This window comes from Pipistrellus kuhlii, unplaced genomic scaffold (genome assembly GCF_014108245.1).
Source record: "Pipistrellus kuhlii isolate mPipKuh1 unplaced genomic scaffold, mPipKuh1.p scaffold_m20_p_3, whole genome shotgun sequence".
NCBI classification, from domain to species: Eukaryota; Metazoa; Chordata; class Mammalia; order Chiroptera; family Vespertilionidae; genus Pipistrellus; species Pipistrellus kuhlii.
The window spans coordinates 144,244,006-144,257,275 of NW_023425529.1; the positions used below are offsets into that span (position 1 = coordinate 144,244,006).

The window sequence follows — 13,270 nt, forward strand, 5'->3', positions numbered from 1 at the left end:
AGGAAAAGGTGCACCTGTGTTTACAAGAGCAGGCCAGTGTACAGAGCTTCCTTTCCATGTTACAGTAAAGAGTTATTCAGTATCTAAGTGAATTAAAGTCTACCAGTCCATGTGTGGCGGTCCATATAGCCTTAAGTCACATGGGTACAGGGGGCCACATCTCCAGCTGTCACCCTAAGAATCTAGCATGTCAGAGAGAGCGAGAAGAAATACACCTTTTAACTTGGGCAATGGAGACAGCCTTGCTAGCTCCTAATTGATCTTTTCAAATAATTCTGCCTTAGCAACATCATAGGATTGATTTATACACCTTACTGCCTCTGTCCTGGCAATATCCATACATTTTAAAGTTCATGCCTCTCCCGTGTGTCCTTCCTTCCCCACCCAGTTAGGGTGCCTTAGTTGGGTTCTCCAGTTTTATTTCTTCCCATGGTCCCAATTCCTGACTACATAGCTTCCTGTGTCTTCTCAATAAATATTTGCACTTATTAGCATTCACCCAAAATTGCAATATCATAATGAGTTGATCAAAACATTTAAATTCAATGAAGTAATGATGGAAGGATAATTTTTAACTTTTCATATACCAGCACTAATACTGAAACACTTTCTTAGCTATTAAGTGCTTTACTTATTGTGGTACACAAGCTCTTTATTTTAATAAAAAGTTTCATTATCAGTTAATGTCTTGGTTATTTTACAATATTTGCATACAAAGAAACAAAGAAACACTGGAAAAATATGAGTCCTGATCAAATTAGTATCAGAGTTACTACATATAAAATTTCATCTATCCAGAGGAAAACAAAAAAAAAAATGTGTCTCTAAAAGATGAATTCTCTCCATTTTATCAACAACATGGACAGTAGAGTGTGTTCTACCATACATTAATAGCTGGTGATTACAGAGTCCTTAGCCTTCTGACTTGAGGGATGGACCTCATCTGCTCAGCTGCAGGCTTTGATTAGAAGGAAGATAAGTGAAAACCATTTTCTTGGTTCTTTCTTGCCCATTCTTAACTGACATACTCATTTAAATTCCATTCATTTTTCTCTCTTAAGTGCTTATACCTCCCATCCCCACAACACATTGTCACCTTTCTTTCAGTCTCTGCAGTAACTCAGACCCAGTGAAAAGAATGCACGAAAGCATTGTTTCAAAACTAATTAGAAAAAGATAAAAAGCAAAAAGGTTTCATGGGAGAATAAGCCAGAAAGAACTTGGATAAGCGAGAGGGCTCAGGGGAGTCCTAATTGGAAAAGCTGGTTAGGGTTGAAAACAGCTTGCTCTATTTTAGCATATGAAAAAGTTCGGGATTGATGGAAGAGTCCAGAGATTTTTGAGTCGGAATTTCATGGGTTTTCATTCCAACTCTGACACTTAGCTGTGTGTCACCTCCACTGGACTTGTGACCTCTCATTAAAGAGAAATAATGTTTATCTTTTAGGTTTCAGGATTATCTCAGATAATTAGTATAATAGAAATTTATGTTTGTGTAAATTATCATTAAGTTAGAAAAATAATGGCTCAATATTTTTATTAGCTGCTCATTTACTCAGGTCAGTACTTTTAGGAATAATTATGCAATTGGCCATTGTTTCATTTTATACCAGTTAAATGTTTTCCTATATCTGTTCCTCTCCCCTGAGTTCATGAAAAACGATGACTATTTAAGTCAGTTCACTTAACGTTAGTTACTGAATGCATTGAGCTAAGAAATTTGAATGCATTATTTTCCTTTGCAAAGCTTACAATAACCTTATAAGGATGTTATTTTCTCTACATAGGAAATTATGACCTAGAGAAGTGAATCAGGGTAATAGGTTTATACATTATACTAGTTTGCTTTCCTCCATATATTTCTTGTTCCTCATTCATCTGTACCTAGAGTATTTTATGCCCAGTGCTCCAGGAATAATAAGATACCACTGAATTTTACAATTTCTGATAACAAATTCCAATTTCTTTCTCAAACTATAGTCCAATGAGTAACTAATAGTAGTTAATTTTATTTTAATTTCTTACTATACAACAGAAAGTTTGAATATATCTTACATTATTTCATCAAGTCCTCTGAAAAGTCCTAGGAGATATGTGTTATACACATACACAGTTTATAGATCCTTACACAGATTGAAATAAGGTATTTTTTCCAGGACACATCAATATTAAGAGGGAGAATGAGGCTTCAAAGCTCTCTAAGCTTCACCCCAAGGGAAGACCTGAGAGACTACAGGAATTCTTTTGCTTTCTACTGTTCTTCCTTTTAGATGACCTCCCTCAATTAAAGAGGAAGTATTTTTTAGAAAAGTAGTAGATTTGAAAAATCCAAGGATATCATGCACCTGGGACTTAAAAATGGGTTTAGACACTGGAGAAATTGCAAGAGCCCAGAGTTCCCCTAAGCCCACCCTCATCAAACCAGGGTAGAAAGAGCTGTTAATATGGTACATCTAGAGCAGCAATTTTCAACTGTTTGCCAAAGTAATTACTAAAATTCTGCAGCACACACACACACACACACACACACACAAAGTATTTTTTGCTGATCTGACAAAAACAGGCATAATTTTTAAATCATTAAAATTGAATGGCTATTGTGCTGGATCTTGTCATTTTTTAATTTGACAATCAAAGGGAAAACAGGTCAGTGCCCCTGACTAAGTAGTCAGGTGTTGCATGTTTTAAAATTCTTGCAGCACACTGGTTAAAAATCATTGATCAAATGGCCAAAGTGCAGCTTGTTAATCTAATGCCATATTCATGTGCCCAAGCATTACGAGTAAAGTCAAACGATTTTTCTTGGTCCATAGAAAAGCACAGAGATGGAGCATTAACAACCCTGCTAAATTTCTCAGAGCTCCAGATCTCAAAATCAGCCAGATTTTCTCAGGGCCTCTAAGGTGGGGAGGAAGGGAAGAGGAAATAATGAAACTAACCAAGAGCTGACCAAATCTGAGATGTCCCCAGCAGTAATCATATGGACAGAAATCAGAGAACCAAGTGGGATAACCATAAAGATGTGGTTGGTTTTTTTTGTGTGTTTTTTTTTCATGAAAGTATCAAAGGTTAAGGTTCAAGGCTCCTAATTTGTGTGGGTTCCTCTAAGGACAAGGAATGTTTTGAAATTATCTTATTATATTATAATATTCTATTTAATTGAAGATGAATTATAAAAAACATAATGTAGCCCCAGTGACTGAGCTGCAGCCAAAGACTCAGCAACCTCCCCTTAACCCCCCCCCCCCTTGCTTCCCAATGCTCTGTCCCCACTGCTCATCTTCTCCTACCTCAGCCTTCTGCAGGCAGTTTCCACCAAGGAAAAGGAATCATATTGTATGTCCACTATCCAGTACCCCCACTCTTTCAACCCCTTTGCTGATGCAAGTAAGGATGATGATTTGCTTCCCACTGGCACTGAGGATTATCCTATCTAATTAAGAGGAAATGTGCTAATTGACCCTCATGCCATCACAAAGATGGCAGCTCCCACAGCTAATAAAGAGGGAATATGCTAACTAACTGCCCCACTCTCAAATATGGCAGTGTCCACAGACAATGAGGAGGGGATATGCTAATTAACTGCCCTGCCCTCAAAGATGTTGGTGCCCATAGCCAGAAAATGGTGGTGCCCAGTCCCTTCAGCCCACTGCACACCTGCCTCCGGAGCACCCTAGCCCCCTCAGCTACCCAGGGCCAGCCCAAGGTGCAGGCAAGCCTTGGGTGGTGGCTGCCCAGTCACCCAGGGCCGCCCGAGGCTCATGTAACCAGGGCTGACCGAAGCTTGTGCTGCGGGCAGTGGCAGCAACAGAGGTGTGATGGGACATCACCTTTCCCTGATCTCAGGGAACACCTACCACCTCTGAGGACCCCCGGACTGTGAGAGGGGTAGGCCAGACTGAGGAACCCTCCCCTCCAGTGCATGAATTTTCATGCACCAGGCCTCTAGTATCCATATAAGAATTCAACAGAGAAACAACAGGAAAACCCTTACCACTGTCCAAGAGATCGCCGATGTTTACAATAAAAAGAAACTAGTGAAGGCCTTTAAGAAGAAATTTGCCTGCAATGGTAGTATAATTGAGTATCTGGAATATGGAGAAGTAATTCAGCTGCAGGGTGACCAGTGCAAGAATATATGCCAGTTCCTCATAGAGATTGGACTGTCTAAGAATGACCAGCTAAAGGTTCATGGGTGTTAAGTGCTTTTGGCTCACTGAAGTTTAAGGATTTCTTTGCAATGAGTAAAAACAAGTTAAAAAACCCCACAGCTTGTATAATGTAACCACTTGGGGTCTGCTTTTAACTTGTGCCCAGTCAGTCCCAATGCCTATCCTGGTCCAGTCACAACAGTTTATCCTTCATGCAATAAACTGGAAAGAGCCATGTCGTCTGGTCTGGAAGTCCCTCATTTAAACAGAGGTCAAGCTATAGGCGCCTGTCAGTGTCCAGCTTGAAACAGAGCAATAACGTAATGTTTGTACATTATTGCTCCTGGCCAGAAACTCCTCACCAGAGTTCCCTGCCCTCTGAGAATGTCACCACCTGAACAGCCGCCTTCCCTGAAGCTTGGAGGAGAAGGCTAAGGCAGCAGTGGCATATGTACCACTAGAGGGAGCCTTCTGTAGTCAAAGATCCGCAGCTGGCCCAGTGGATGGAGCTTAGAGCCGTCTGCCACCTTCCCTCCGGTGAGATGTAAGCACTTCTGGCTTTCCACCAAGATCTTTTTGACCAGACACATCCTAGCTAATTGTTGTCCAAAGTCCATAATTTGAGGCCAACCTTCTATCAAAGTTAAATTTTTGACAATGGATCAAATTTCAACTAAAGTGTCCGTCACTAGCTATAGAGCTTGCAATTTACTAGCAACAGCTGCTCAATGCCATGTGAAGTAAAAAAAAAAAAGATTTTTGGGGCATTTTTTCCTCTTTTTCAGTTTTAATATTATGCTATGTCTTTAAACCTTTATTTAAATAAAACTTGTTTTAAGGGGGAAAAAACATAATGTACCTATTATCGAATAGAGTTCAATGAATTTTGAAAGAGTTATACCCTCATGGAACCATCTATCATATCAAGATATAGAACATTCCCATCACCTTAGAAATTCTCTTGTGCCCCTATTGTTTATATCCCTCACCCAAGAGGCAAACATTTTTTCTATTTGATCTATTTTTTTCTAGATAGTTTTTTCTATTCTAATTGTATGCATGTCCATAGAAATTTTAGAATCATCTTCTTAATTTTTTCAAGTAGACTTTTAACTTGCAGGAATTGTACTTTATTCTGTCTCCTTAGTACTCAATATCTGTTGATAGTTCTACTCAGTCTTCTCAGCCTTCAAGCTATTGGTGGGCATCTCATCCGATGCATACTTGGCTCAAGAAAAAGTAAAGAGCCGAAACCGGTTTGGCTCAGTGGTAGAGCGTCCGTCTGCGGACTGAAAGGTCCCAGATTCGATTCCGGTCAAGGGCATGTACATTGGTTGTGGGCACATCCCTGGTAGGGGGTGTGCAAGAGGCAGCTGGTTGATGTTTCTCTCCCATTGACGTTTCTAGCTCTCTATCTCTCTCCCTTCCTCTATGTAAAAAATAATATATATGTGTGTGTGTGTGTGTGTGTGTGTGTGTGTGTGTGTGTGTGTAAAGAGTTTGGGAGAGAGTTTGTATGCAAATTTGGCCCCAAACTGATTACTTCTTTTATGTTATTTTTTCCAGTACATTTTTTTAAGGTATAATTGGTCAACATTGTATTAGTTTCAGATATATAACATAATGATTCAATATTTATATATTTTGAAATGATCACCATAATAATTCTAGTTAATGTCTGTCCCCATACATAGTTATGAAATGTGTTTGTTTTTTTTTCTTTGTAAAGAGAATTTTTAAGATTTACTGTCTTAGCAACTTTCAAATATGCAATACAGTATTATTAACTAATAGAGGCCAGTGCATGGGTGGGGTCCCTTGGCTTGGCCTGCAGGGATGGGTCAAAACCAGCAGTCCTAGATCTCTCAAGGAATGTAGTAGTGCTGAAGCAGCAGGCATCAGGGGAGGAGCCAGAATCGGGCCCTGTGCCGTTACAGCACACCCCAGCCCTGCTATGCCTGCTGCCTCTAGGGCTCAGTAGGTTCGCTGCCTCCGCTCCGCTGCAGTCTCTGTGTGCCCTCTTTGGGCGATACTGTTGTGCCCACAACCGAGAAGCAGCCAAAGCTTGTGCCCAGTTAGTCCCAATGCCTATCCTGGTCCAGTCACAATTCTGTCCAGGTCCAGATGGGGAGCGGGGAGTGTCCTCGGGAGCATGCCTCAGCATCACTCTTCATCCATGAGCCTGGCATCTGGCACCTATTGGTCAGCGGAGTGGCACTCTCACTGTGGGAACGCACTGATCACCAGAGGGCAGCTTCTGCATTGAGCATCTGCCTCCTGGTGGTCAGTGCATGTCATAGCTACTGGTTGACCGGTTGTTTATGCTTTTATATATATATATATATATATATATATATATATATATATATATATATATATATATATAGTTACCATGCTGTATATTACTTCCCCAGGACTCTTATTTTATAACTGGAAGTTCATGGTTTTGATTCCCTTCACACACTTCCTCCACCTCCAAATCCCCTTGTTCTGGCAACCAACTACCAATCCTTTCAGAAATTCAAATATAAGTGAGAATAGCAATAGCTTGAAGGCTGAGAGAACTGAGTAGAGATATTGACAGATACTGAGTACTAAGGAGACAAAACCACATGGTATTTGTCTTTCTTCCCTGACTTATGTCACTTAGTATAATAGCCTCAAGGTTCATCCATCACTAATGGCAAGATTTCATTATGTTATGGCTGAAAATGTCAGTAAAGTAATACTTTGCTGATATTTCCTTAGTTTTGCCCAATGGCCTCTTATGTTCCAAAAATCCCATCTAGGATGATGCATTAAATTAGTCGTTATATTCTTAGAATCCCCTTGGGTGTGACCATTTCTTATATGTTCCTTGGTTTTTATAATCTTGATAGTTTTGAGGGCAATTGGTTAGGCATTTTATATAATGTCAATTAGAATTTGATGATTTTTCTCATGATTAGGTTGATATTATGGGTTTTGAGGGTCCAAAAAACCATAGAGGTAAAGTTCCATTTTCATCACTTTATGTCAGAGTAATTGCTATCAAGATGACTTATTGCTGTTAAGGTTGATTATCACCTAATCAAGGTAAGGTTTTTTTCAGATTTCTCCACTATAAAGTTATCCTTTCCCCCTACTCCCACCCCATTGAAGGAAGTCACTATACATAGCCCACTCTAAGTATAAAGAAAAATGTTCCACATACTTGATGAGAAAGTATCTTCAGAAACTATTTAGAGTCTTGCCTGTGATATTTGTATCTTAGCATTGACTTTTTAAAATTTACTTAGTCATTTAATTATATCCATGGATATTTATTTTATACTTTAGCTTTAATCCAATACTATTTTTATTTTTTATTTATTGTTCAAGTTGTTCTAGGTTTGAACATTGGAAGGTCTTTCAGTTAGCTCCTGTGTCTCTTTGACATACCCCATATCCACATTAAAAACCAGAAGATATTCTGTGAAAGTTTCTAGTCACCTCTATCAGCACCTTGTAACTCTGAGAATGTACTCAATGGTATAGTGTATATAATTATTAATGTCATAATAAAGATAGGTAGATAAGAAACATACCTTTTAGAATTTATCAGAACTTTTTTTTTTTCATAGGTCACAGCCCTTTAGTAAAACTATAAAAAGTGACTTTATATTCATGTGAAATCATATATTCTTATCTCAATTATCAATAGTAAGTAACAACACTCAATCAAGAGGGAAACAAATTACCTTACTTCCTCTCCAATAATTATATTTTAAAAAATATTATGTCATTTGAAGAGGGAATTAAAATGTAGCCAAAATTTTAGACCAAAAAGAAAAAAGAATTATAAAAGTATGAGTTGTTATTTCTGTGGAGTTTGATATTTATAGTGTTGATCTGCTTTTTGTTGTTGTAATTTTCTGCAAAGTAGTTTCTCATTTGAATTAGATATTTGTTTTTGTACCTACTTTTGTATTATTTCCATTAAATTATTTCCACCCACTACCAAATATATAACTTTCAGTACATACAAAACCTGGCTCCACCTTTGGGTAACTGCTCAGTCTGTGTGCAGAGCTGACAGTGGGGGTCCATCTCTCCCCGGCCCCTTAGGCCTCCTGTGACCAGAGGCAATTGTAGAGCAAATGTGGCAAAGAACCTGAGCTAACACAGGAATGTTTATTTCTATTTTTGTTTCTAACATCTCATGCAATGAATCTTGTAAGAGAAATGAAGTGCAGCTACAGGTAAGTAAACATACACTTAGTGTTTGGTCTGAGATAAGTACTCATTATGGAGGCTACATACATTCTTAGCCCACAAATCTGGTAAACAGTGGAGCCAGATTTTCAATGTGCCTTTCGGGTTTAAAATAGAACCTTCAATATGTAAATGACAAAAGTGTGCCAGTATCATTGGAAATGTATGTGAATCCATAAAGGCCCTTTGAGTATAAGGATGTATACATATGAGCATCAGGAGTCCTGTGAGTGAAGCTATATCCTTGATCTGATGAGAGCTTATTTTTTGTTTGACATAACAAATACTTACTACATGATTCTTACTCTCCTCAAGTTACCATCCGCAGGTTTTTACAAATGTTAGTGAAATAGCCTCCATTACAGTCTGATGAGATGAGGATTGTTTTATTCACTCTTACAGTGTGTCAGGGGCTGTGAAGGGTCAGAAGATTTTACTTTGTTTTCTAGCTAATTAGTTATCCTACAACAGTTTCATAGATGCAGACAGGAAACACAACACAGGTTAGAGACAGAAGACTCCGTATCTAATCCTACAGCAGCAGCATAACCTTCATGCTCACATCAGTCCCCCCCCACCCTGGTCCCCATGGGAGAGATATTCAAAGAGGACCAGGTTTGTGCACACAGTGGGTCTGTGTTACAAGTAAGAAACTCCAAGCTTTGTAAAACTCCAATCTCTAAAGCGGATTGCTCACAAACCTGCCCAGCTTCTGACTTGGAGAGAGCCATTATCTATACTTACTCTATCAGGAAACAAATCTGCCTCTGTTCTTTCAAGACTCTTTGCTACCCAAACACCCTTGGAAAGATAGGCCAGGAAAAAACCTGTCATCAGAATTGTGGAAGCTTCATGGAAAATTGTCCCCCAACATCCACATGAGCAAAGCGGGGGGTTCAGTCATTTGTCCATCTTCACTCAGTATTTGTAATTTGTAATTACAAAGCTGATAAGTCAGGGTCTAGAGTCATGATTTTAACCATGATTGGATTTTACTTCTCTGTATTACTTCTCTAAGTATGGAGAGAAACATCTCTAAACGTTAACTGATTAGTCAACTTCTGTCTCTCTGTTAGGTTTTAGGCAATATATGGCTTCTTCTGTTCCCAGCGGGTGGTAAACTGAATCTCCGTTGTAAGTCCTTAGGAATCTCTTCCTTAAACACCTCTAGAATACTTTTTTAAATTATTACTATTCTTTTAGGCCCCATCAGGAATGGCAGCATCAGACTTATTTTCCCCTCTTCTTGGGAGCACAGACTCTCTGAGTCTTTCTCACATAAATAATGCTGGTTCTGCAAATAACACAAAGTGACAGAATCATAAGATGTTCCACTAAAAAGGAACTCTTGTATAATATTACAAATGGGTAACATAAGGCCAAATAGTTCAATGAAACCCTCTATAGTCATACATTTAGGTAGTAAAGCCGGCATGAGACAACATCGGCTTTCTGATTAAAATTCTGGGTGCTTTCCACCATATCCTGTGACAGGATGAACCTCACACTTCTGGTTTTGTGCTAGACTTTTCCTTCCCTGGATTGTAATTTCACTAAAAAGATCCACAAGCAGAAGTGGACACTTGATAGATTTGTCTTTAATATAAGACAAATTTTATATAATGAACATAAAAGTCCAAATGTAAGAAATATACATTTTTTTTAATTCTAATTTTCAACTGGACTCAAATTACTCATCAAGACAAAGACCATTTTCTGGGACCAGTAAAGCAACTATAAAAATAAATACTTTCCTATTCAGTAAAATGAAAATGGACCCAGGTAGAAGACTTATTTATATCTGTTTCCCCTGAGGCTTTTAAAAAATTTTCTGGAATGAGTTTCAAGCAGAAATGAAATTTGAAGACTGGATGACTCAATTATGTAAATACATTAATTGTAAATGGAACAGATTCTATTTTATATGTTTTCTTTCTGCTTTCCCTTATGACTAGGAGATACATGTGTTTTCCAGGGTTCTGAGAAGGTAAATGTTCTACAAATGTGCAACATTTAGAAATACAGTTTGATTTACTGTGTCCTCTATTGCTCCTTCAGGTCTGGTTATTTTGTAATGGGAAATGCAATTTTAGTATCAGTGAGATGCGTTACTAGAAGTGTCCACAGGCCTCTCATCTAATGTGAAAGCACTACGTTATGATGGCCTCATAAGCAGGTAATTAGGCTTAAGCTGAGGCTGGAGGAAGTTTAAAAGCAGATATCCTTCCTCTGTAGGACTACAACCAATACTGTTTTTGTGTTGTTGTTTGTTTGTTTTTTAAATAAGTGTTTTCTTTTTTAAAACCAAGGGTGTTGGTAAAATAATATTATTTGCATTATCACTTTTTAATCAAGATACTTTCATATAATGTATATGGATAAAATAATGTAGAACAATAATGCTACTGTAAGATTATTTGGAGAATATATAGTTTATACAAAAAAATAAAGGACTAGAAAAGTGCTTCTGAAATCCAGAAAATTTGAAAAAATGTTGGACTCATTTCAAACATGATAGTCAAGTAGAGAAAAGAGGTATATGTAGACGTCCATCTTCCTGCTTTGCTCTTCATTCAATGAGCCAGTGGTCTTACGTTCTCATTTCTCTGTTCCTAAATGGAAATGACCTCTCATATTCTTTTTTTTTTTATATATATATTTTTTATTGATTTTATACAGAGAGGAAGGGAGGGAGATAGAGAGTTAGAAACATCGATGAGAGAGAGTCATCGATCAGCTGCCTCTTGCACACCCCCCACTGGGGATATGCCCGCAACCAAGGTACATGCCCTTGACCGGAATCGAACCCGGGTCCCTTCAGTCCCCAAGCCGACGCTCTATCCATTGAGCCAAACCGGTCCTGGCGACCTCTCATATTCTTAATTGATTGTAGTGATATAGCCAATTCCAATTCAAAACTAATAGCTTTAAATCGAACTGATTAAGGTTCAATATTTGACAGTGCAGCAAGCCAATATTTGAAGAAATTTGGGACATTTTTTTTTTTTTTTAATTCTTAGTATCTCGGAAACCCTGCTATATATATATCCATTTGAAGTTAAAGCTTTCACCCACAACTCCCCCCAAAAAAGGCTGATAATGATGGGAATTTAATCTTTTTACTTCAAAGTTATATACTGTCAATACCCTGTAAAAATACAGAGTTAGTGTATTTTTGACACTTGTTTGGTTGTTGTTACCTTTAGTGCCATCTGTTCTCAGAAGCTGTCAACCACAATTCTCACCTTAGCACCATCAGTTCTCAGAAAGCTGTCATACATTTCCTGTACTGCTTAGGGCTATTTGCTAAGGCGAGAAACCAATGAGAGATTTACAAGGTGGAAGTAAAGGAGAAGCAGGATTTTTAGAGCGGCAGGCGGATCACTGGGGGTCAGGTGACCCGAACACTTCTTGCCGTGAGTCTGCAGCCTTCCCGAGATGCAGGGCTTCCTTCCCTCAATCCAGGACTTCATGCGAAGCTGGTGGTATCTGATTCCTAGCGGTCTCCTTTCTCATCCTCAGAACTTCAGCTCCTTCATGTTGGTGGAAACCTGAATTTCTACATGAAACTCCTAATTCTCATGATGGTTGTAGTAGTTTGGTGTTCCCAACCAAACCTAGCCAGATACAGATGTCAGAGAAAAAAATGTAACGTTCTTTTTAGTGCAGAAAACACCTTTCATATTTTATAGTAAGGAGGCTAAAAGGGCTAATTCCAATGTAACCCTTATATTTGGATGCTAGTGATCCGAATCCAAGTCAGCAAGCTCAGTGTACATTCCTGATAACCTATAATTAAGTCCCTTTCTCCTTCCCAGATACTGGTCTTGCAGAATCAGTTACAGAAGCCTTTGGACTGTGGACAGGGCACTGCCTAGAGCACATGTGTCAAACACAAGGCCCGCGGGCCAAATCCGTCCCGCCAGGCCTTGCAATGTGGCCAGGACCTCGCTGTCATCCACTGCACTCCGCTGCGTTTCCATCACAATGACAGTTTATGACTGTTCAGTAAACCATTCGGCCCGCGATTTAGGCTGGATTTTAGATTTTGGCCCCTTCTCTGATTGAGTTCGACACCCCTAGCCTAGAGGGAGGGCTATTAACTCTGATGCCAGGCCAGACCATCAGATATGGCCTGGAGACCCCCAACACCTGAGGGCTATTTGTGGGTCAAAGATCACAGGGAGAGAGATATAAGGGAGGGCCCCATGTGTGCTCCTTCACTCAGATTTGGAAGGCTGTTCCCTGAGTCCGCTGACTTATTAAACGGTGTCCCTTCTACTTCCTCAGAAGCATCCTTGGTCTTCTTGGTCTTCTGCAACAATAGGGGATAGTGAAGAATAAGGCATATTTTCCTCAAAGCAGAAGTAATTTTCCAAACATAATTAGTTTTCCATGCAATTATGATTTGTTATATGGGACAAAATTTAAAGCTCTCATATTTAGATGTTTAATTTTATTTTTCATAAACATCTAAAGCTGAAGGGGTTTAGATAAGTTAAAATATATAAATATTGTAACTCCATAAGTGTTGTATATTTTTAATTTCACAGAGCATTGTAATTTTATTTAGATTTTAAAACTTCATATGTATATAAATTGATTTTTCACAGAGAAGAAGGGAGAGAGACAGAGAGCTAGAAACATCAATGAGTTATCAGCAGCCTCTTGCACGCCCTCTGCTGAGGATGTGCCCACATCCAAGGTACATGCCCTTGTCTGGACTTGAACCTGGGACCCTTCAGTCCGCAGGCTGACGCTCTATCCACTGAACCAAACCGGTTTCTGCTTATTTTAGATTTTAATCTATAAAATTTGATTAGTTTTATAAAAACTTCACATAAAAATTTGTTCTAATTTATTTGCATGATTTCTAGATGTTTTCT

At 38.7% G+C, this 13,270-nt stretch overlaps 1 protein-coding gene across 1 annotated transcript; it reads left to right on the forward strand.

The window, feature by feature from the left end:
- Positions 1–3,338: 3,338 nt before the first annotated feature.
- Positions 3,339–4,202, forward strand: LOC118729683 (eukaryotic translation initiation factor 1-like). Its single transcript, XM_036457102.1, has 2 exons — positions 3,339–3,427; positions 3,950–4,202. Exons 1-2 carry the CDS (start codon positions 3,339–3,341, stop codon positions 4,200–4,202), a joined length of 342 nt encoding a protein of 113 aa, XP_036312995.1.
- The last annotated feature ends 9,068 nt before the right edge of the window (positions 4,203–13,270 follow it).